General features: G+C 44.9%; 1 protein-coding gene across 1 annotated transcript in view; it reads left to right on the top strand.

Annotated features, from left to right (window-relative positions):
• The window catches only part of slc25a36a (solute carrier family 25 member 36a), a 45,494-nt gene extending 25,472 nt beyond the window's left edge, over positions 1-20,022 (top strand). Inside the window, exons 4-7 of the mRNA XM_063219775.1 lie at positions 5,147-5,247; positions 13,980-14,046; positions 14,781-15,070; positions 16,169-20,022. Coding sequence (XP_063075845.1) covers positions 5,147-5,247; positions 13,980-14,046; positions 14,781-15,070; positions 16,169-16,362 — 652 coding nt within the window. The 3' untranslated portion in view covers positions 16,363-20,022. The remainder of the gene's footprint in view (positions 1-5,146; positions 5,248-13,979; positions 14,047-14,780; positions 15,071-16,168) is intronic.
• The last annotated feature ends 3,652 nt before the right edge of the window (positions 20,023-23,674 follow it).

Raw genomic sequence — 23,674 nt, 5'->3', positions numbered from 1 at the left:
TTCTCTCCATCTCCTCTCCTCTCCTCTCCTCTCCTCATCTCCTCTCCTCTCCGCTCCTCTCCTCTCTTCTCCTCTCTCCTCTCCTCTCCTCTCCTCTCCTCTCCTCTGCCTATTCCTCCTGCTCCTCTTCCTCTCCTCTCTTCTCCTGCTCCTCTCCTCTCTTCTCCTGCTCCTCTCCTCTCCTCTTCTGCTCATCTCCTCTCCTCTCCTCTTCTCCCCATCTCCTCTCCTCTCCTCTGCCTGCTCCTCTCTTCTCCCCCTCTCTTAACCCCATCTCCTCTCCTCTCCCTGCTCCTCTCTCCTCTCTTCTCCCCCTTTCCTCTCCTCTCCTCTCCTCTCCCTGCTCCTCTCTCCTCTCTTCTCCCCCTTTCCTCTCCTCTCCTCTCCTCTCCTTATTCATCTCTTAATTATTATTATTTCAATACATGGAGGTTCTTCTTCCACATCCACTCTGCAAGTGTGCTAGGTAGCTGTGTATTTGCATGCCTGTGCTCTAGTTTGCCTGAACATCCCCCCCCCCCTGCTTGTTCTCTCTGTGCTGTTTTCTTTTTTTTCGGGGCCACGTTTGGCGGCACCTGACCAAAACAGCCAGACTGTTACATAAAGGCAGCAGGGAGCTGGAACGCCGGGAATGTAGCGGGCCGGGTCGGGTCAGGCTCAGTGGCAGGGCCGGAGCTATGGGGGGCGCGGGGTGCAAGCAGGGCATTTGCCCCGGGGCCGGGGGCCCTCCTGTATTGAATGTGGGGGCCCTATTGTGACCCTTTCACAGGCCGTATGGGGGGGGGCCCTATCAGTGTCTTAACCTGAGGCCCTGTATGTAAATGTTCCGCCACTGCTCAGTGGTGAAGGGCGCTCTAAACTAGCACCAAATCTAATGCTGCCTGAGGCAGACCCAAATGCAGCTTGCAGCCCGGGAACAGGGACCAGACCGCAACACCTGCACACAGGGAAGACAGCATGCGCTGACAAACAGGGCACTGGTCCCGGGCCCAGGGAGAGAGGGACCCCAAAATTAGGTTCTCATTACATTGTATGTATTGGGTGGGTGAATGGGGCTTTCCAATTACCGTACTTTGCCCTGGGGCCCGGCCAAAGCTGTCGGTGGCCCAGCCGGCACATGTGCAATGATGGGCCCTCTGCATCTGCCCTACAAAGGCAGAGTGCAGTATCTACGTATTTTCAAAATTGTGACCAGGCTTGTACGAAATTCCGAATGGAAAGAATTTCAATTCAAAGTAATGCCATAGTACGAACACTAGGTGGTGGTGTTCTATGTACTTTCAATGGGTGGTGTAGATTAAATTCAAAGAAATTCAAGGTAATGGCACCACCTAGTGTTCGTATGATGGCATTATTTTGAATTGAAAGTCTTTCCATTCGGAATTTCGTACAAGCCTGGTTTAGACTACACTTAAAATGGGGTTCATGTTGCCTTCTCTCTTGTGACAAAGCCTTATGGTTCAAATGTGTCCTGTTTTCAGAGATATTACTACGTTGCATTTTCATCAATAATACCAAGGCCTTGAAGGCATTTTCCACAGTTTCAATGTTAGCGCAGTTACTGTGCTTCGCCTTCATAGGGCAATGCTGCTGTTCTCCCCTTTTGGTTCTGAATCCTCTCCCACACACTCTCTTATCGGCATGATTCATGACCGAAGTCCTGCTTGCGCTCGGTTGCATTGTGCACCAGCATTGTAGCTCGTCTCCAAAAAACCTATAAATAAAACGTCCTTCTGTCCTGGCGAGCTCCCTTGCGTCTCATTCGCCGAAAACCCCAGGACAGATGCTATCCCCGGCTGGCCATTGGCTGCCCGGCAGGAAGTCTAGACACGCCTGATTGGCCTGGCACAGCGTGAGTGGAGGGGAGGGAGGAGGTGGGAGGAGGCGAGGCAGGCGCGCAGGGATTTGGAGGAAGTGGAAAGATACTGGGTACTCGATAGCCAAGCTGGCTGTCACATTAAGCTCGCTCTCTCTCGCTCTCTCTCTCTCTCTCTCTCTCTCTCTCTCTCTCTCTCTCTCTCTCTCTCTCTCTCTCTCTCTCTCTCTCTCTCTCTCTCCCCCCGACCTGCTCATCTGGAACAAGGCCCACGGTCCACTGGGCTTTCGGCTGCTCTGGCTTCAACCATGCTGTGCTGGGCTGTGCTATGCTGCCCTACAATGGCAAAGTGCAGTAACTACTGAGCAAATGCTATGCTATGCCTCCCTCTGGAGCCGTGCTGGGCTATGCTATGTTGCCCTACAAAGCCAAAGTGCAGTGCACTGGGTTACGTGGTGCTATGCCTGCCTTCCTCCATCTATTGCTGTGCTGTGCTGTGCTATGCTATGCCTTCCTCCGACTGCCTGCTCCAGCCATAGGCCCCATGCCGTGTCCAGCCCGCGTCATCCCCGGGAATCACACAATCTCTGCATCTTACATAATACACACAACAAAGCATTTCACACACACACACACACACACACACACACACACACACACACACACACACACACACACACACACACACACACACACACACACACACACACACACACACACACACACACAGGGATTAAAAACACAAGCCGTAGCGGAAATTTTTCTTTTTGTAATCCCGTTCACTCTTCCGCCCTCCCTCTCTCTCTCTCTTTTTCCCCCCTTCGCTGTTTCTCTTTTTCCCCCTCGTAACTGCATGGTGAGGTCATGGTGTGCCAAATTGCCCCCCGTGTTTCGGCTGTTATTAATCCTCTGCAGACAGATGCCTATGGGTGAGGTGTGGGCGAGGTGTGTGATGTGTAATCTGGCGCTGTTCATGTTTAGTTGATTTAAACCCAGAATGCCCTTCATATTTCATTTAGTGCTGCTGTGAGCCATCGCAGTACCCCAGTGGTTCTCAAACTTTTTCATCAGGGACCCCCTTTTGGATTTGGGAAAATCCAAATCCAACCCCCTCCACCATAGTCTTAGCCTCGCAATGGATTTCTAACAATGTTAGTGGACAAACGATTAATAGAAAGCCAAGGGTCTAGGCATTTTTTTGTCCATTAATATTGTTAGATTTTGCTAGAATTTCCCTCTGTAACCCCGCTGCAACCACTGCAATAGTCTGGGTCATGTCACTCGAGCATGCCCCAAGGACAGCCCTGTGTATGTCTGCTACTGAATGGCCTACAGTAGCGGATGGGCTGATGGGGCTAGGAAGCCTTGAGCACTTATACCCTGCCTGACCAGCCTTGAGCATATTCATATTGTTTTTAAGCCTTGAGCATATTCATATTGTTTTTAAGCCTTGAGCATATTCATATTGTTTTTAAGCCTTGAGCATATTCATATAGTTTTAAAGCCTTGAGCGTATTCAAAACCCAAGACTGTGCTTGTGTGTGCGTTTGTGTGTGTTTAAACCTTGAGCATATTCAAGACGCAAGAGTGCGTGTGCGTGTTAAAGCATTGAGCGTATTCAAGCAACTAGATCAGCTCAGCATAGCTTCGTTATTAGGCTATGGGTCACTTGACATACGTTAGGTCAGTGGTTCCCAACCTTTTTCTTAAAGGACCCATGTTATGACTATTGTAAGCTTTGGTGACCCAACCACGTGAGCGCCCGCACGAGACGGAGTCACAAGATGCCCTCTGTTTCCTGCGAAAACTAATTTTAGTTAGGCCTATTTTATTCCTCAATTCGTCTTTGGTCAAATATAGAATAAATGTTTAATGTAGCACTTACAATGTGTTGCTTCAATGCATTTATTAGTTAAATGCTTTGTCTTTTATTCAACATGGGCTATATATATTTAAAATGAAACCCCTTAAAATCAAGAGGGCTCCGCGACCCCCTGTGGATCTTTGGCGACCCATAAGGTGGGTCCCGACCCATAGGTTGGGAACCACTGCGTTAGGTCACAGTACTTGCAGTATATTACATCACAATACTGTGCAATGCAAGAACATTGGCCATACAAGTGAGCTGGAGAGAGCATTTTCTTAAGCACTGAACAGCTTTTTCGTGACTTGAACTTACACATTTGTTGAGAGAAAAAAACCACATACACAAAAAATAGATATTTGTCCGCAATGACCGCTCTCCCTGAGATGATGCATATGTTCCTTATGTAACATGTCTTTCAGCATTGTAATTCTCAATTGATAGCTCTCCTGTCTCCCCCTCCCCTCAAGTTAAGAGTTTGGGTGTCATGCTTGATGGCTCTCTATCCTTCCTCTCCCACATTAACAACATCACACGGTCTGCTTATTTCCACCTACGCAACATTAACCGTCTCCGCCCCTCTCTCACCTCCCATTCTACCTCCATCCTTATACACAGTCTTGTCACCTCTCGCATTGATTACTGTAATTCTCTCCTCTTTGGTCTCCCTCAAAAATCTCTCCACAAGCTCCAACTGGTCCAGAACTCAGCTGCCCGCATCATAACTAAAACCCCTTCCTGTCACCATATTACCCCTGCACTCCAACATCTCCACTGGCTCCCTATCAAATTTAGAATTCACTTTAAAATACTTCTCCACACCTTCAAGGCTATCCACAATCTTGCCCCTCCTTATCTATCTAATCTTATTCATATTGCTATTCCCTCCCGCCCCCTCCGTTCCTCTTCCTCCATTCTCCTCTCTGTCCCCTCTGCCCGTCTCAGCACCATGGGGAACAGAGCTTTCAGTTGCTCTGCACCTCAGCTGTGGAATGCGCTTCCCCCTGACATCCGCAACATTGAGTCTTTACCCCTGTTCAAATCAAGACTTAAAACTCATCTATTTCAATTAGCCTATTCTTTATGATTCTTTAACTGTATTTTTTATTTTTTATTTTTTTTTTTTCATTTATTTTCTTTATATTTATTTTTTGTTTACAATCTGTTTATCTGTCTTGTTTTATTTTGCCTCTCTCTGTACAGTGTCCTTGAGTTTTTTGAAAGGCGCTTTTAAATAAAATGAATTATTATTATTATTATTATTATTAATCTGGCAGCCTTGCCTCATTAAAGGTGCACTGTGTAATATGTTTAGTAGCTTATCTCCAGAATTTATGTTGCCCACTTGCAAATTTGCAGCCTTGCCTCATTAAACTAACCTTCTCTCTCTCTCTCTCTCTCTCTCTCTCTCTCTCTCTCTCTCTCTCTCTCTCTCTCTCTCTCTCTCTCTCTCTCTCTCTCCACAGGGCCATATATTTTGCTGCCTATTCCACGGCGAAGGAGAAGTTGAATGGAGTGTTTGAGCCTGATTCCACGCAGGTGCACATGGTGTCGGCTGGTTTAGCAGGTAAGATCCGAGCCGCATCCACCCCCCCCTCACTGAGACATTACATGACTAAAACTGTAACAGTGTAACAGCTCTCCCCCTTTATTTGTTGTATTTTAACCAGACTGTGTAGAATAGAGGTTTTTGCACTCACCCCCCTTTCTCTTTTGTGTCTGCACCATTAAGAATGGTTGTAATGTCACAAATTACACTGATACGATTTCGCTGGATATATTTAAGTATAGGTGACTGTTTAATGAGTTGTTTAGCTTTTTTGTTTTTTTTTGTTGTTTTATAAAATAGCTATACATTATTTAGACTCTTGCTTGGAAGTTATAGGTTTAAGGATAAGCACATTCATTTTATTTCTTTAAAAAAATGATATGTATATAAATTCATGGACTGATTGGGCATGGTTACTAGAGGCTCACTCAGTGTAGAGTTTGCCCACTTTTTTTTTTCTTTTCCCCTCATTATTTTTTTACCCCTCAATTTTTGAGGTCATTTGCTAGTTGTTGGGTAGCGTGGGTAGAAGCACAAAGAAAAAGCATGACTGGTTTGTCCGAAAGCACAATTGAACACTTTCAGGATCGGAACACACACGGACGTATCTCTCATATCTGAGTCGCACACCCATAGATACATAAACACAAAAGTAAAAAAAGAGTAAAACAAAAGTACTGCATATGTAAGCATATGTACAAATATAAAATATATTTGTCTCCCTTTTATAGTTTCACCCCCTTGATGGTTGTGAATATTTCATGCAACAGAGACTACAAAGATATTGGGCAAACAGTGAGGGAAAAAAAAAAAAATTAAGGCAAAAAAGGTCTCCTAAAGCTCCTGTTTGTGAGTGTAATATGTCCATGCCAGTCCAGTCAGCAGTGTTGGGAAGCCCGAGATCTGACTGGGCTCCGGGTTACACCCCTGCTGCATACCGCCTCAGATTGCACTAACTCTTACTTCACTGTCAAAGCAATCCTTTGAATACATAATTACTTCATAAAGCTCTTCGTGGTCCTTAAAGTTTGGGTTGTGCTTTCCTTTCCTATTTTATTTTTTTCCAATTTTATTTTTGTTTGTTTATTTTGTTTTGTCCCCCCCCCTCTCCCTTTCTCCTCTCCTCTTGTGTTGTTCTGCTTTGAAGTTGTTGGAGGGCTTGGGTGTCTTTACATACCAGTTGTGCTACCTACCTACTACTAAACAGTCTGGCTACCTTGCGCTGTCTGTGCTGTGTGTAGTTGAGGATCGCTAACATGTAGGGCGCGATGCGATGCGGTGTGAAAGTTCGCACGGCACGCAGTGAGTGAGCGGCGGTCCTCTCGAGGCCGACGCACGCACGCACGCAAGGCAGGCGGACCCCGCACGACGCGGACGCCTCAGGTAGCCCCTCCTCTTCTCACTGGTATGGTCATGATGATTGAAAACTGAGAATGAAGTCTTGAGACGCCAAGCTCCCGCTTTTCTTACCTTTTAATGTGACGTTTCGGGCAGCACGCTTGGTGTCGCGGACTTCGTTTTCAGATTTCAAGTGATTTTGCTAGTCCTTGATGGTCATGATTCTTCTCATAACCGTAATGATGATGACTGTTTTTTGAGTAAATAAATAAATAAATAAAAGAGAGTTCGTAGTAGTTCATAATCAATGTTGATGTGTTTCTTTTTTTTTGATGACAACATAAACAGGAAAGCATTTTCAGTACTGCTGCTGCAGACTTTTTAGTTAGTCCTTTTTTTTTTCTTTTTTTTTGTTTCGTTTTTTTTTGGGGGGGAGTAGGGGTTGTATTTTTTGGACCCCCTCCCTGTCTCCTAACCTCCCTTGTCATATCACAGTCTTCTTGACACTCTGGCCATTACCAGCCTGTCACCCCCCTGTAAAGGTAATTCAATTATAATATAACTGTCAATCATGCACACAAAACCAGACAGGCACACATGTACTCTCTCTCTCTCACACACTTCCCCTTCCCCTCCCCTGACCCCTACCCTAGACCAGACGGCCAAGGGGCATGGTAACCTTGTCAACTGATGTTATAAAATATTTACCTGATTATCATCGACTTTCAAATCTCGTACCGAGATGTTGGTCTGACCAAGAAGATAACGAATAGCGTTTCCCAAACGGCCTGATTAACCCGCCTCCCTCAGTTTGCTACTGGTCGAGGCCAGAGAAGGCCAAACCAGTTTATTTAATGTACTAAGGGGACGTTGGCAGGCTTATGATGAGGTCAAGGGGGTGTTTGTTCAAAAAAAGGTTGAGAGCTACTGTTATAAATCTTGTCACCCTGTGCAAGCAGGAACTGCCCTTCGATCGATGGTATTGCACAAGTATATAGGTGACTATTTTATTTCTCTCGCGCAAAAAAACAGAGATCTGCTATAGACCCCTCTCATATCTGGCTGAAGTGCCTAATAAATATGTAGTGATTATTAATGACTGTGTGCCATCCGATAAAATCACTCTTGTTAATGTTATCTGCACATCTAAATACCTTTAATCCACCTGGCTTCTGAGCTTTATAAATGATATCAGTTGGTTTATGGCCTTGTTAAAAGCCCCTTTGGCTGACCTTTGTGTATGAGAAATGTGCCATACGAGCAGTCACACGCTTAGCCAGTACCATCAGAGTGTCATTAGAGCTCAATGGAAAATAACTAGCTGAAGTGCTCCTTTTCTGTCTGAGATTAGCCTAGGTATCGCTTTCCACACCTTTCCTGACGCTTGCCTTAGCCTCCCTCTCCCCCCGCTTGATTGACACTTCCCGTGCGGTACATATAGACAGATCGAACTTGCTGACCCTGTTCTCCCGTTAGCTGCTCGTGGAAATCTCTCGCCTGCCGCCACCGGGGTCCGTGTTGCCATGGGAATGTAGGTCATGCTGTAGGGTAATGTTCCACGACGGCAGACGGGCGGCATTGTGTATAGGACACATGCTTGCTGACGTTGACGTTGCTCCCGCACACAAGATCATTACTCGCGTACTTTGACTTCTGATAGTCCCTCATGTAGTCTGGCGTTCAAAGGTGAAGTGCAGTACCTGCCTATTTTGTCAAAATTAAGTTTAGACTGAATATGGTCTCCATAGTACCTCCTTTTTCTCTGGTGGCACAGCCTAATGTGTCCCATTTTGGAGATACTGATGTATCAAATTTGTAGTAACTGCAGTATCCAACCTAGTACCATTACATTACATTGCATTTGGTAGACACTTTTTTAACCAAAGCGATTTACAGTCGAAGACATAATCATAGCCAATATCACTAGCAGATACGCACAGGAGATATAAAGCTCAAGTGTTGAAGATACCAATACCAATAGTTTGAAGCCTTATTGTTTCAGTTTCAATCTTGTTTGGCATTGTGGGTCTCTACAGTTTGGATGCCACGTATGGTAATGCAGAGGGTTGAAGTGATGTATGACCATCCCAATACTATTACATTACATTACATTGCATTTGGCAGACACTTTCTTAACCAACAAAACGATTTACTGTCGAGGACATAATCATAGCCAACATCACTAGCAGATACGAAGTTCAGATATCAATACCAATCCTTTGAAGGCCTTTTTTTTCAGTTTTAATGTTGGCGTGGTTACTGTACTGTGCCTTTGTAGGGCAGTACTGTGGCTCTCTACAGTATGGATGCCACGTATGGTAATGCAGAGGGTTTAAAGTGATGTATGACGTGTGTGTATATCTATGTACACTTGGCTCTAGGCCCGTCTTCCAGGAGCGTTATATAGCAGGCAGTAGGCCAGTATGCCAGCCTTATGACATGCCAGCACTGGGACTATTATATAGCAGGGCAAGGCAGTAGGCCAGTATGCCAGCCGTATAACGTGCCAGCACTGGGACAGAGGTGTTGAATGGATTATATCATATCATAGCAGCAGGTACATACCATGATATAGGCAGGCAGACACGCACGCCAATCCAGGTCGTCCCAAAGTAGAATTTAGGTCAGACCCTCAGGGGCATATCAACCCCCATATACATGATTTGTGTGGATGTGATGCATCGTGGCGCTTATAGACCAAAGGCCCTGGCACCTCCTATGTTTTTTTTAATTATTATTACAAAAGCAATGTTACCTAAGTTTAAAAAAAAAAAAAAAGAATGTGATTGCACACTGAAGAAGGCACACGCTGAAATGCGTCTGTGCAAATAAGAGACACTCGATGCAAGGTGCGCGCCCTTTTTGTTATATTTGACGTTATCATTTGGGTCGGCCAGCACACTTAAGGTAATTAATGAGTGAATCCTGCTCCATGCTATAATTGACATAAAGTTTGCAAATGAGGAAAGAATGATGCATTGCATATGAGAGTGACTATATGATCACACACACACATGCACATGCATTTGCATGTGTAGTAGGTGTGAAACTTTAGAGACTCGTTTCCACTTATTCTCTATGCAAGGTTGACAAGATTAGCATGCCCTGGTGCCATCGTTTTAATATTCCTTTTGCACTGCCTGACCGTACGTTTTGATTATTGTTTTACGTAGGCTCTGTCCCCCTCTCTCTCACCCCTTTACAATTCTTGTCTTACCCCCGACCCCTCCCCTCCCACCTTTCACCTTTCACCACATGCAGTAGGTGTGATGATCTTGTGATGATGAGAATGCACATGTCTCTAGTAGGGCTGTAACGATACACTCAACTCACCATTCGGTTCGTGTCGTGATTTTTGACATACGGTTCGATACACCTCACAATGCACCCCACGATTTTTAATTGTATTTTTTAAAATGAATTAGCCATTTTCGCATTTTCCGGAAATAAAATAATAAATAAAAATTCCTGGAATAATGTGGAAAAACTTTGGTTCCACCCTGATACAGTATCGCCGCTCTCCGTATCGCGATTTCTCGCCTCAATACAATAATATCGTTACAGCCCTAGCCTCTAGTGCTGCTGTAGTTTCCGCCAGGCTCTCCGTCAGTGCTGCATCTTCTTGACGTATGACTTGCATAGATGCAGAACAGTAGTGGGAGGGAGGGAGGGATGCTGCTCTTTAGGGCTTTGGAAATGGGAGATTTTATTGTTTTTGTTTACATTTTATTTCCTTCATTCTTTCATCTCCTTTTTTATCCTTTTTTTCTGTTTCTGTCTCTCTCTCTCTCTTGCGCTCAGTGTCTCCCACTCTCTCTGTCTGTCTGTCTCTCTCTGTCTCTCTCTCTCTCTGTCTCTCTCTCTCTCTCTCTCTCTCTCTCTCTCTCTCTCTGTCTCTCTCTGTCTCTCTCTCTCTCTCTCTCTCATATGACCTGTCTACCAGCATGTTCCCATTCTGTGTGAAAGGAAAGGATAAACCAGGAGGGGAGCCAAATTAAGCCTGTGATGTGTTTGGGATCCTAACTGAGGGGCACAAGATCTTATCGAGGGAGGGAGGGATGGAGGGAGGGAGGGGGGTGTTGGTGATGGGTTGGGGGGGTCGGTGATGTTTATGAAATGAAATCAAAGATGGTTGGTAAAGGTTCTGATGGGTGGGTGGGGGTGGGAGGCTATGGGGGTAATGGGAGACCCTCTTTTCCATTCCATCCCACGTGTTGTGTGTGTGTGTGTGTGTGTGTGTGTGTGTGTGTGTGTGTGTGTGTGTGTGTGTGTGTGTGTGTGTGTGTGTGTGTGTGTTTTGAGTGTGTTGGTTTTTGTCTTCATCTTATTCCTCTTCAATAATAAAATCAATAACCAAAGAAAAGAAAGAAAAAGAAAAACATTATTTAAAAAAACAACTAAAAACTAAGGGCTGCTACTACTACTGCTGCTGCTGGTGCTGCGTCTGCTTGTTTGTGTGGTTCAGACGAGGCTGTGTCTATTTTAGGGCTAAACTGTAGTTGGCAGCCCTGCCTGCGGGGGGCGCTGTGGGGCAGCCAATGTGTGCAGGCTACTCACTGCAGCTGTGCGGAGTAGCTATGGCCACTCCCCCCGTGAGTACTCGCCAGAGACCATCTTCTCTGCTCTCTTCCTCTTTTCTCTCTTCCTCTCTTTTCTCTTCCTCTTCATCTACTGTTTCTCTGCTACTTAGTTACTGTTACAGATCTTGTCTTCTCTGCTCTCTTCCTCTCTTCCTCTCTTTCCTCTTCTTCTTCTGCTTCTTCTTCTTCTTCTTCTTCTTCTTCTTCTTCTTCTTCTTCTTCTTCTTCTTTATCTACTGTTCCTATGCTACTTAGTAACTACTACAGATCTTGTTCTCTTCCTCCTCCTCCTCCTCTTCTTCTTCTTCTTCTTCTTCTTCTTCTTCTTCTTCTTCTTCTTCTTCTTCTTCTTCTTCTTCTTCTTCTTCTTCTTCTTCTTCTTCTTCTTCTTCTTCTTCTTCTTCTTCTTCTTCTGTTCCTATGCTACTTAGTAACTACTACAGATCTTGTTCTCTTCCTCCTCCTCCTCTTCTTCTTCTTCTTCCTCTTCCTCTTCTTCTTGATCTACTGTTCCTATGCTATTTAGTAACTGCTACAGATCTTGTCTTCTCTTGTCTTGTTTGTTTTTTTCTTCTTCTCTCCACTCAAGTCACCCTGTAGGTGTTTTCAACCCCCTTTACCCCTTACCCCGCTACCCCTCACTCCAGTAGCCAGGCATGCACTACACACCACACCACACCACCAACCCCACCTATCTGTAGCACCCAGGACCGCATATGGACACCTACATCAGTGTTATGCTTGTCTGAACATAGTAGTCTTGCGGGACAGCATATGCACACCTACATCAGTGTTATGCTTGTCTGAACATAGTAGTCTTGCGGGACAGCATATGCACACCTACATCAGTGTTATGCTTGTTTGAACATAGTATTCTTGCAGACGTTTGTGACTACTTAGTGAGTAAGCTGGTAGTTGGGGGTTGACTATGTGGCTTTGGGGGGGGGGGGGGGGGGGCATGTATTCACATCGCCTGCTCTTAAGCTCAAGTAGTCTGAGCTTACATACACTATACGTGAAATTTATACCAAAAAAGAAGACAAAAACAATGTTAACGTTAGCAGACGGCTTTTTCAAGAGCTGTGAACCAATATTACAGCGCTCATAAGATCACAATAGTGTAACAAGAGCTCTGAATTAACACCAGCCAACTGCCCAAATGCTGGTAAAAATTTCAGTTTGACTGGTAGAAAAGACCAACTTACTAGCCTCTCTGACCCATTAGCAAGTGTGTGCTTGGCTAGTGAGACATCTACTAGCCATTTTGGCTGGTGATTAAAAAAAGTTAATTTAGGGCCCTACATATATGATACGTATATACAGTATATATATCAAAAAAAGAAGACAAAACTATTGAAACATCTTCACGCAAAACCAAACGGCTCTTACAGGAGCTGTGAACCAATATTACAGCGCACATAATACAAGATAACATCACGTAGCCCAATATTATTGTAGACCATTGGAAATGCTCTTCTCATCTGGAGTCATGAATTGTACACCACAAAGAGACCGAAAAGCTAACCGACAAAGAAAAAAAGTCTCTGCATCTTCAATTGTAACATCTGTACTAACCTCATGTGTTTTAAACCCTCCTACATGACTATCATCACCTTGCTGTACTGGCATGGAGATTTTATCACTCAAGACTGTTGTTTGTAAATCCATGAATTCAATTACGGCAACATTTATCCATTCCACAAAAGCCATCGTTGCACAACCACATCTTCAGATGTCTTTAGGAGATCTTGAGATCAGGATTCAGCAGCCCGTTGCCCTTAGCGATGGCCCTTAAACCAGAGATTCTTTAAGTATATAGAGATATGCCAATGTAATAGGTTGCTATGGGCACCTAACATAACCAGGTTCCGGTCTGCCTAAAGGGGCGTGTCATAATACTCCTATCATTGAATAGAACAGTCCTTAGGTCTGCCTAAAGGGGGATTTCCCCCCCTCCCCCTTGCAATAATAGAACCCGGAAACAATGGGCCAATGGAACCTCTCTCTCTACTCTCTCTGCTTAAACTGCTGTGTGAGTCACCAGCTAATGGCTAATAGCTCAACCAGACAGGACCCTGTTTCTCGAAAGCGTTGTTGCTAACCAATTAGCAACTTATTAGGTTTCCAATGGAAAACTGCATTGCAACCAAGTAAGTTGCTAACTTGGTTAGCAACAATGTTGTCGAGAAACACTAGACAGAGCTATAGTACACAGCAGTCATGTTTCTGTTGTAGTGGAGATTAGCCGTTAGCCATTAGCCATTCTTGTACGATGTTGTTGCTTCACATATTTATTATTATAATATATATATCACTGTGTGGGGCAGCGTCACAGTTGTCACAGTTTTTTTTCGCCCACTCACAAAAGATCAGTTGAAATGCTTGTTATTATATGGATAGGATTCGTATAGTGTGTTTTGTTTTTTTTAACATGAGGCTATGGCCCGAAGCCAGCTCCTCCTGAGGCGTCATTTCGAACTCTATTGCCCTCAGGTTAGAATGGAGATGCCGTTATTTGCACCAACAAGCAACTTTGCATCGCTTCATCCTTTTGTGTTGCACGAGATTTTCTCGTGTGATCATTACAAATGGCCATAAACCCATGTTAAAGGAGTACTTACACACACACACACATACACACATACAAACACACGTATATCAGTACGGATTACTAGTGATGCCTGTTCTCTACTACGTGATGGAGATGCTAGCGTGTGTAGAGCTGCTAGGTGCACCGCAGGATGTGATGTCATGTGATGTCATGTGATGTTGTGTTGTGACGCCCTGTTGTGGCCGTGCGCCCTCTTACCCCCGATGTCTTGTTCTCCTCAGGGTTTACTGCCATCACCGCCACCAATCCCATCTGGCTCATCAAAACACGCCTGCAGCTGGATGCCAGGTACGCTCATTACTTTCACTGTTTTTTGTTTTGTTTTGTTCGTTCATTTATTTATTTTTACCTCCGCCAAGGTTATGTTTTCGGTCGCGTTGGTGTGTTTTTTCTGTCAGCAGGATAACAAAAAAAGTTACGAACGGATTTTGGTGAAATTCTGTGGAGTTGTTGGAAATGCCAAAACGGAACAACTTATCACGAATGTTTAAAAAGATTCTTCGCGATTGCGGGATGGGGCGAATTTTGACATTCCAGTTTCGAACTCCACATAAACAAAGACTTGAAATGAAAAAAAAAAAAGGACGTAACCCCATGGCCTTGGCGGAGGTTTGCACTCTGTGTGCCTCTAATTTATTTATTCAATTTTTAAAACTTAAAAATGTGTTGTCTTCATTTAGCTTCATTTACCTTCTAAATAAAAGAATCATGAAGTGGTGATGGGTCACCGCTCATCTGTTTAGAAGGTGCAGCAAACGTCTGCACTCTTCAGGCCTTTTCTGTGCAAAGCTTTACTCGACTCGACTCGCAGAGGGCATTCTTTTTGAACAAATAAAAGAATCACAAATGAGCAAACAAACTAAAGCTAAAAGCCTAACAAACTAAAGCCTAAAACTAAAGCTCAACCCTGTCTACCTTGTGTGCATATGTGCGTGTGTGTGTGTGCGTACCTGTGTGCGTGTGTGTACTTATGTGTGTGTGTGCGTGCGTGTGCGTATGTACCTGTGTGCGTGTTCCTACAGGAACCGGGGGGAGCGTCACATGAGTGCGTTTGAGTGCACGCGGCGGGTGTACCGGTCGGACGGGTTCCGAGGGTTCTACAGGGGGATGTCCGCGTCCTACGCCGGCATCTCAGAGACTGTTATCCACTTTGTCATTTACGAGAGCATCAAGCGCAAACTGGCGGAGTCCAAGGCGCACGCCAATATGGACGAGGAAGACGAGGGGGTGAAGGACGCCTCAGACTTCGTAGGCATGATGCTGGCTGCAGCCACCTCCAAAACATGTGCCACGTCTATCGCCTATCCACATGGTACGAAGCTCAGCACCTCAACTCATTGTATATAGCCCCCTCATTGTATATAGCTCCCTTACTGCAGATCCACGTGTGCCACATCCATTGCCTATCCACATGGGACGAAGCCGAGTCCGCACACTTATAATCATATTTCTATTCAATATTTTATTCCATGGCAGGATTATGTTATGTTCGGCCGTTGTCTTAATCAGATTTGCCAGCTGACCACCTCCAGTCATTGATTTATAGCCGTTTTTCCCCCTATTTTTACAAAACTTAAAATGGCGGGAAAAAAGTGTAGATCCGCCCATCTATCTCGTTCTGTTTTTAGTACTGCATATGCATCCTAAAGAAGTAATGGTTTGGTCTGGAAAGGGTTTATCATTCCTTTAAGTGTTTAGCAATGAAGCCACTTCATACGACAGAGAGCAAACATACCTGCACTGTAAATACTGCTTACAACTTTATTATCCCCAAAAGGGGGAGAACATAGACATATTTAGACAACAACAGATGACACAGAACAAACATGAAGTGCAATTGGTCAAGAAAAGATTAAACGGTTAGGAGGACCATAAATATGGTTATATATAGGGATGCACGATGTATCGGCCAGATGTATCGGTATCGGCCGATATCGGCCGATATTTAACAGATCGGACATCGGTCTGATGGGTAAAACTGGGCCGATGTTAACGCCGATGTTTTTTTTTTATATGTGACGGTTCTAAAAGAATGGACTTGACGATGACTTTCACTGTTTGTCTTCTATTTTGTCTCTATTTTTTATCTAATTATTACAGGGAGTTAAAAAGTGTTTTTGGAAATAAGACGACATTCAAAAATTATGTTTGTTTGCATCATTGTCATCTCTTTTTTTTTTAAAAGAAAGAAAAACATCGGTATCGGTTAATATCGGTCATCGGCCAAAACCGCAATATCATAATCGGATATCGGTATCGGAAGAAATGTTTGACATTGTGCATCCCTAGTTATATATCTTTTTTTTATAAACAGTATTTGGTTTAGACCACACTCACTCACATCTCTCTCCCTCTGCCTCTGTGTCTGTCTATCCGTATGTGTGTGTGTTTCCGTTTCCCCCCTGTGCAGAAGTCATCCGCACGCGGCTTCGAGAGGAGGGCAGCAAGTACCGTTCTTTCTTTCAGACTCTGAGCATGGTGTTCCGTGAGGAGGGCTACAAGGCGCTGTACCGCGGCCTCACCACCCACCTGGTGCGCCAGATCCCCAACACCGCCATCATGATGTCCACTTACGAGCTGGTGGTCTACATGCTCAACGGCTAACACACACCACCCATCACCCATCACCCACACCCACCACCCGAACCCCCCCAAACCCCACCCCACCCGGCCACCGCTCGCAGAGAAGAGAGGAGAAGAGAGCAAAAAAAAAAGAGAGAGAGATGGAGGAATAGAAAGAGAGAGAGAGAAAGAGAGCGACCGATATCAGTGGGAATTGGACAGAGAGAGAGAGAGAGAGAGTGGGCTTTGGAGGGTTCCGCAGTGGAGCCACCAGGCCTTTAGAGGGCGCTGTTGACTGCAGGAGGTGTGATGGAGGGTGTGAGGCAGAGTAGGGAGGGATAGAGGGAGGAGAGGGGGCGTGAGGTGGGGTGGGAACGAGGGATTCTGAATGAATTGATCGGAGGAGGGAGGAGGTGGGGGAGGCAGGATCGATCCCACACAAGGCACTGCAATGTGGTTGGTTGTAGAGGACGGTTGTCCTACATGAACCAGCCAACCATTAGTGATAATCTCGACTCAGTTTTGACTCTGTTTTGTCTCTCCGTAATTTCTCTCTCAAAAGAAGAGACATCAGAGCAGACAATCTGATGCAGAGGGAGGAAGGGGGCAGGGGGATGGGAGGCTCAAAAAACTGTAACTCCTGTTTAAAAAAAAACAAAAACAAAAAAAAACGACTGAAAACACTCAGACAGCTGTTAGCAGCTAGCTGTTGCTAACATGCCACCAATCTCAAGTCTCTGTTTGTTTGTTGTTTTGTTGTTAAATGCAAATCCCCTCCTTTCTATAAAATGCAGATCCCCCGTCCGCTCTCCTGTCTATCAAATGCAAATTTCTGTTTGCTTTACTCTTGTCGTCCCCGTCTCCCGTCCCCCTCCCCCCTTACTCTGCTGACATCAGCGTCCTGACCTGTCTCGCCTCGCCGTGCAGCGCAGCGCGACTCAGGCCTCTTCTGGAAAGTCCGCTTACTTGAAGTTGTTGAGTCAGTGTTGAAGTCCTAGATAAGATATGGCGCCCCCCACAGGCCTTGTTGTTTAGTGTCAGACTCGGTCTGGGATAGGCCCAGAGACGTGAGGCCCCAGCACTCACATACACACACACACACGCATACATACATACATACACACACACACACATGCATACATACATACACACACACTCACACACACACATGCACATACACGTATGTATGCATACACACACAAACACGCACACACGTATATACCCACATACAAACACACGTATGCATACACACACGCACATGCAAACATACGTATGCACATAAAAACACACACACACACACATCCAAACATACGTATGCACATAAAAACACACACACACACACACATCCAAACAAACACACGCACATTACCATCCAGGGAGGCTTCACTCCCTCCAAACCCAAACCTAGACTCTTTTTTTTCTTTCGTTTTTGATTTTTTTTTTGGTGGATAGTTTAATCTTGTATTATAAATATATATATTAAAGAATAAAAAAAATAATCAGTGTTCCTGTTTGAGCAAGTGTTTTGCTTTTGCAGTGTTCACTGGAGATATTGTACAGTTCAGTGTACTTAATTGATTTGAGTCAAGGATATTCCTATATGTGTACATAATATGCATATCAATATCCCCCCTTGTTCCCTTGTCCTTTAACTCGAGTCCTATGATCATGATGCATACGGTAGAGGCTGACCTTTCAGAAGTATTATTTGAATCAGCTGCAGTTGTTCAAAGTTTGAGGAAAAAAAAGAAAAAAGAAAAGAAAAGAAAAAACTGTCTGAATCTATCGCAATATGGTGTGTTGATGTGTTTATTTTTTTCTTTCTGTCTTTTTGGCTACGTTTACATGAGACATTTTAATTCAGAATTAAACTCACTTTAATTCAGAATGAAATTTTAATTCTGAATAAAGTTTGATTCCACTTTGAAAACGAAACATCTTCTTCACTCTTCACAATTTGGAATTAAATGAAAGATGAAATTTTAAACACGACGGAATTATTTAATTCGGAATTATTCATTCGGAATTAAAAACGACGTCATGTTAGCGTAGCCTTTTCTGGTACAACATGCTGGCCTTAGACTTCCTACTCGACTGTAATGGAGTCTATAATGTTTTTTTTTTTGGTTTTCTATATTTTGCTTTATTTCTTTTGTAAACGCTTTTCTTTGTTTTGTTTTGTTTTTGTTTTGTATCCATGAATGGTCAGTGTCCTCATCTCATCTCATGTCATGTCAGCAATGTGTTTACATGCCGTCAGTCCTGTATCTGTATCTTGTGTCTCTCGTGTCTATGAAGGACCTCATATTCAGATTCATATTCATATCGGATCTACTGCGTGTCCCCCCAGTCAGCTCCCCTGCACACTCGTCCATTTCTCACACACACACACACACACACACACACACACACACACACACACACACACACACACCACCCGCCCACCACCAATGTATGGTTTCCCTTTCACCAGTCACACACACAGACACACCACAACCCCAACGTCCACTTTGCTGCCTTCCCTCCCACCACCCAATATCTACACACACACACACACACACACACACACACACACACACACACACACACACACACACACACACACACACACACACACACACACACACACACACACACACACACACACACACACACACACACACCACCAACGCACGGTTTCCCTTTCACCAGTCACACATGCACACAACTCCCGAACGCATGGATCTCCTTTCACCAGTCAGTCAGTCAGTCAGTCAGCCAGTCAGTCCTCCACCCCACAGTAGGTCTTTGTCTCCAGTCAGCCGGTGCATATAGTCCCTTTACCCCACAGTAACTCATGAGAATGGGGGACCTTCATGGCCATTCTGGTGACCGGAGCCCAAGCTTCAGTCGAGGATAGTTTGCCACAGTGAATGTTTGTTTTCACTTTCATTTGATTTCTCTTTTCTTTTTCTCCTGCTCTTTATGCAAGTGGGGGAGTGGGCAGGTCTTTGCAAACTCATCTCAGTGTGTCACTGGGGTTGAAGACTCGGCTCTCGACTCTCATTTGAACTGTGAAGGCTTGAATTCAGTGTTTTTTGTCATCATCAGGCCCGCCGACATGGGGGGGGACAAAGGGTTATGTTGTCCCAGGCCCAGGGAGATAGGGGGCCCAGAATTGGGGGTCCTTTCAGATGACTTTGTCCCGGGCCCAGCAAACGCTGTCAGCGGCCCTGCTCATCATCAGTACCATAGCAACCACCACCACCACAGCATAGGCCACGGGTACTGGTACTGGTACTGGTACTGGTACCGGCACTCGCCTGTCCCCTCGTTAGCCACGTTAGCAGGCGCTACTCTATGCTGCAGACGTCCATCTCCGGGCGGACCCCCGGGCTCAGACCTGGTTTCTGGACTACAGGCTCCGGAGTCTGGTCTCTTGTTTCTGGACTACGGGCTCCGGATTCTGGTCTCTGGGTTCTGGGCTCGGACCCACAGGCTCTGGGCTGCCACATACATTATTCTGTAGTGCTGTAGGCAGAGAGGAGGAGCTCACACACATGGGGAGAATCATCCATATTATTATTATTATATTATTATTATTATTATTATTAACCTGACAACCCTCAACCTTGCATTGAGTACTTGTCTTGGTCAAAGCATTATTGTTATTACTATACCTAACAGTATCATACTGTGTCTCTGAACAACGGCTGTTTTTTTTTAATTGTTGTTGCTTTTCCTCCCGTCCACCACAAGGTGGGGCTACTGATCTTGCTTTGCGTGACTGCTCTTGATGCACCGATCCCCAATCCACCTTTACCATCAAAGCAGTTCTGTTTATTTGCACTCTGACTTATTAGATATAGCACAAATTTCTGCCCCCTTTTTTTGTTATGATCTCATTATTACTTTGAGAAGTGAGCACAGCACTCTGGCGCCGCCTGGTGGTGTGGATGACTAAAAGGTTTGGAATGAGGAGTACAGTCCAAACTCCAAACACTAAAAAGCCTTTTCTCTTGATTCTTCATTTCATGGCAGGATTACGTCTGTGGAAACGTAATCCTACCATGGAATTAAATAGAAAAAAATTCTCACCCTCAACTTTTGTGTGGGATTTAACCCACTGCGATGCAATTCCATGCAGAGCCACGTGCATGTCCATGGCCCTGAATGCTGCTGATTGTTAGGGCAGTGGCATGGGGGATGCAGTGGTGCATTTGCATCCCCACTTCTGGGCTCCCTAAATGAGGCACTCTCAGCTTTTAACTGAGGACAAATGAGTGGAGTAAAATTGATAAATAAAGACTGAATAAGAATGCTTGCTGGCATGTATGGATTACCCAAGAAAACAATAAAGATGAGAACACCATTTCAGCCATATTTTTGGCCAAATCCTTGCAACTGCAGTAGGCCACACATGATGGTTCCATCAAGAGCATTCACTGCAGATGTAGAAACATGCAATGCAATGCAGACATCAGTTGGGAGAAAAACAGAGTGGGTTTATTTCAAGTTTCTGGTTTATGTAATGGCAAACCTGGCAACTTTATAACGCAGTGAGCCGCAAAGTCTTCAAGGCGAGGTGTAGTCGGCCTCAAAGGCCTCTGTCGACGCCTCCGCTCTTGGCAGATCAGTTGCGAAATTCTTCCATCAGTCTGTTTACCTCTTTCTGTAAGACAGATGGGGCCTCAGATCATATGCTCATTGAAAATGATGACGTCTGTATTGGGAGCTTGTGTGTATGCGCGTGTCTTTGTGTGTGTGTGTGTCTTTGTGTGTGTGTGTGTCATTCCGCTGTTCTTGAAACTGGTGTTCCGCACATGTCTCCTCTCTGAGCCGGCTATGGTGTCTGTCCACAGCACCGGGTCACTCAACACTAATGCATTGACAATTTGTTTTGTTTTGTTTTTTTTCTTTTGCCCTCTATTAAGTTCTGATTTCATTTTCTGTTTTGGCTTTTTTTACACCTAAAAATGTGGCCTATTCTTAGCTGGCTATGTGTCATACCTCTTTTTGTACAAAAAAGTAAAATAAACTAAATAAAAAAATATATAAAATAATGGAACTGTCTCTGTTCATCTTTTGTTGTCAGTTGATGTGTTGAGCTCCTGAGAGAGCGCTTGCATTCAGGCCTTTCAGACAACCAGCCTGTAATACCACATTTGTGCCACAAGGTGTCAGCATTGTATTGCGCTGTGTCAGCATGGTGCAATGGGGCACCTAAGTCACGCCCTCTACTTCCTGGTTCATGGGGCAGGGGAAGTCAAAAAATAATTACTGGATTTGAAAATGAGTGTTTTTTTTGACACCAATCCAAACCTTGGACCTCCACCTGTGCACCACAAATCCAAAAATCACTCATTTTCAAGCCCAGTAATCATTTTTTGACTCCCTCTGCCCCATGAACCAGGAAGTAGAGGGCGTGACTTAGGTGCCCCATGGGGCACCTGCCAAGTAAGCATTGTCAAACTTCTTCACCATTTCCCAACGTCAAGTGTTCTAGCCTTGGTAGTGTGTGAAACGCCCAGTGATGCTCTTTTGTCCACGGAGTATTCTAGGGTATGGTCTAGTGAAAGTCAATGCATCCGTGCTACATGCTACAGTGATCCATTGACTTTCACTAGCTTAGCTACATACTCCCTCTTTTAACCTGTCTTAAAGCAAGACAACGCTTAACATGAAAAATAAGACACTTTCCCACCTTTATAAACCCCAGCCAACGATTGTAACTGTATTAAGTCCCAAAATAGTGGCATAACCCTTTAAGCCGTTTTATCCGGCCCCTGGTATAATTTTAAAGTTATGCAGCTTCACATGAAATATGACATATTTTGTAAAGGAATCTTAGAAATTACATTTACAATACAAATAAAGTTATATGCAGGGGACCTACAGAATGTGGGATCTGTTTTAAAGGTGGCTACCTTCAATATAGGCCTAAAGTGGGGAAGTCCTTGTGATCATAGCCTACAGTAGTACGGCCCTTGGAGGAGTTTGAAATGGCCCCTCGAATGACAAAGATTCCCTACCCCTGCTGTAGCCTCTTAACCCTTTGAGGAGTAAGGAATTTCTAGAGGTTCTTCTAGAATTTTACTGGAACACTCTACAGCTCCCATAGACGTCTGTGTTAAAAATCTCGCAAAGACATTATGACATCATAATGAGAACTCAAAATTTTGGCAAAATTCTAATCACTTATTTGTGATGGTACTCCTCAAAGGGCTATTGCACGCCGCACCACCAGTGGCACGCTGTAATAGACATTGAAAAATAAACTAATCATAATACTACACTTCTATGACAGTGCACAGGGCCTTTAGTAATGCACTACGGACGTCAAATGGAGAAGAAGGCTCTCATGCTGGAAAATGCGTTGGCCACAATGTAAGAAAGTGACAATAAAAGCTGACTTGACTTGAGTACGCCCTCCTAGCTCTGCTCTCCTCGCCCTGAAGTCAGGTGCACACCACATTACCGCGCGAATAGACCAGGCGCGATGCGATTCAAGCGACAGAGTGCAGCAGCAAGCGATACGAGCGATTGAAGAGACTAGAGTATGTCCGTACAGGCAGAAGGCAAAGCATTCAAGCATTACCATTGGCTGTGGTCACTGACCTCTATACAGTCATTGGCTGTCGCGGCTTGTCGCCGAACCGCGTCATAGAAAGTTGAAAGGATTTCAACTTCAAACTGTCGTGCTCGTCGCGCAAATCTCTCTAGTCTCCAGAATCGTTTTTGTCGCGCGACTCAATACAAAGTCAATTACTTCCGTCGTTCGCCTCGCTCTTGTCGCGGTAGGTGTATTTCTGCGGTTAGACCATAGCAACACAAGTGGCACGATATGGACCATTTAACCCAGTGGCTCACAACCTTTTTTGATCAAACACCCCCTGGACCTCATCATAAGCCTCCCAACACCCCCTTAACCTCATCATAAGCCTCCCAACACCCCCTGGACCTCATCATAAGCCTCCCAACACCCCCTGGACCTCATCATAAGCCTCCCAACACCCCCTTAACCTCATCATAAGCCTCCCAACATCCCCTTAACCTCATCATAAGCCTCCCAACACCCCCTGGACCTCATCATAAGCCTCCCAACATCCCCTTAACCTCATCATAAGCCTCCCAACACCCCCTTAACCTCATCATAAGCCTCCCAACACCCCCTGGACCTCATCATAAGCCTCCCAACATCCCCTGGACCTCATCATAAGCCTCCCAACATCCCCTTAACCTCATCATAAGCCTGCCAACATCCCCTTAACCTCATCATAAGCCTCCCAACATCCCCTTAACCTCATCATAAGCCTCCCAACATCCCCTTAACCTCATCATAAGCCTGCCAACACCCCCTTAGTATTAAAAAATA

This window comes from Engraulis encrasicolus, chromosome 16, assembly GCF_034702125.1.
Source record: "Engraulis encrasicolus isolate BLACKSEA-1 chromosome 16, IST_EnEncr_1.0, whole genome shotgun sequence".
Lineage (NCBI taxonomy): Eukaryota > Metazoa > Chordata > Actinopteri > Clupeiformes > Engraulidae > Engraulis > Engraulis encrasicolus.
Note: the sequence above shows the minus strand (reverse complement) of the source record. Positions and strands in the feature narration are given on the sequence as shown.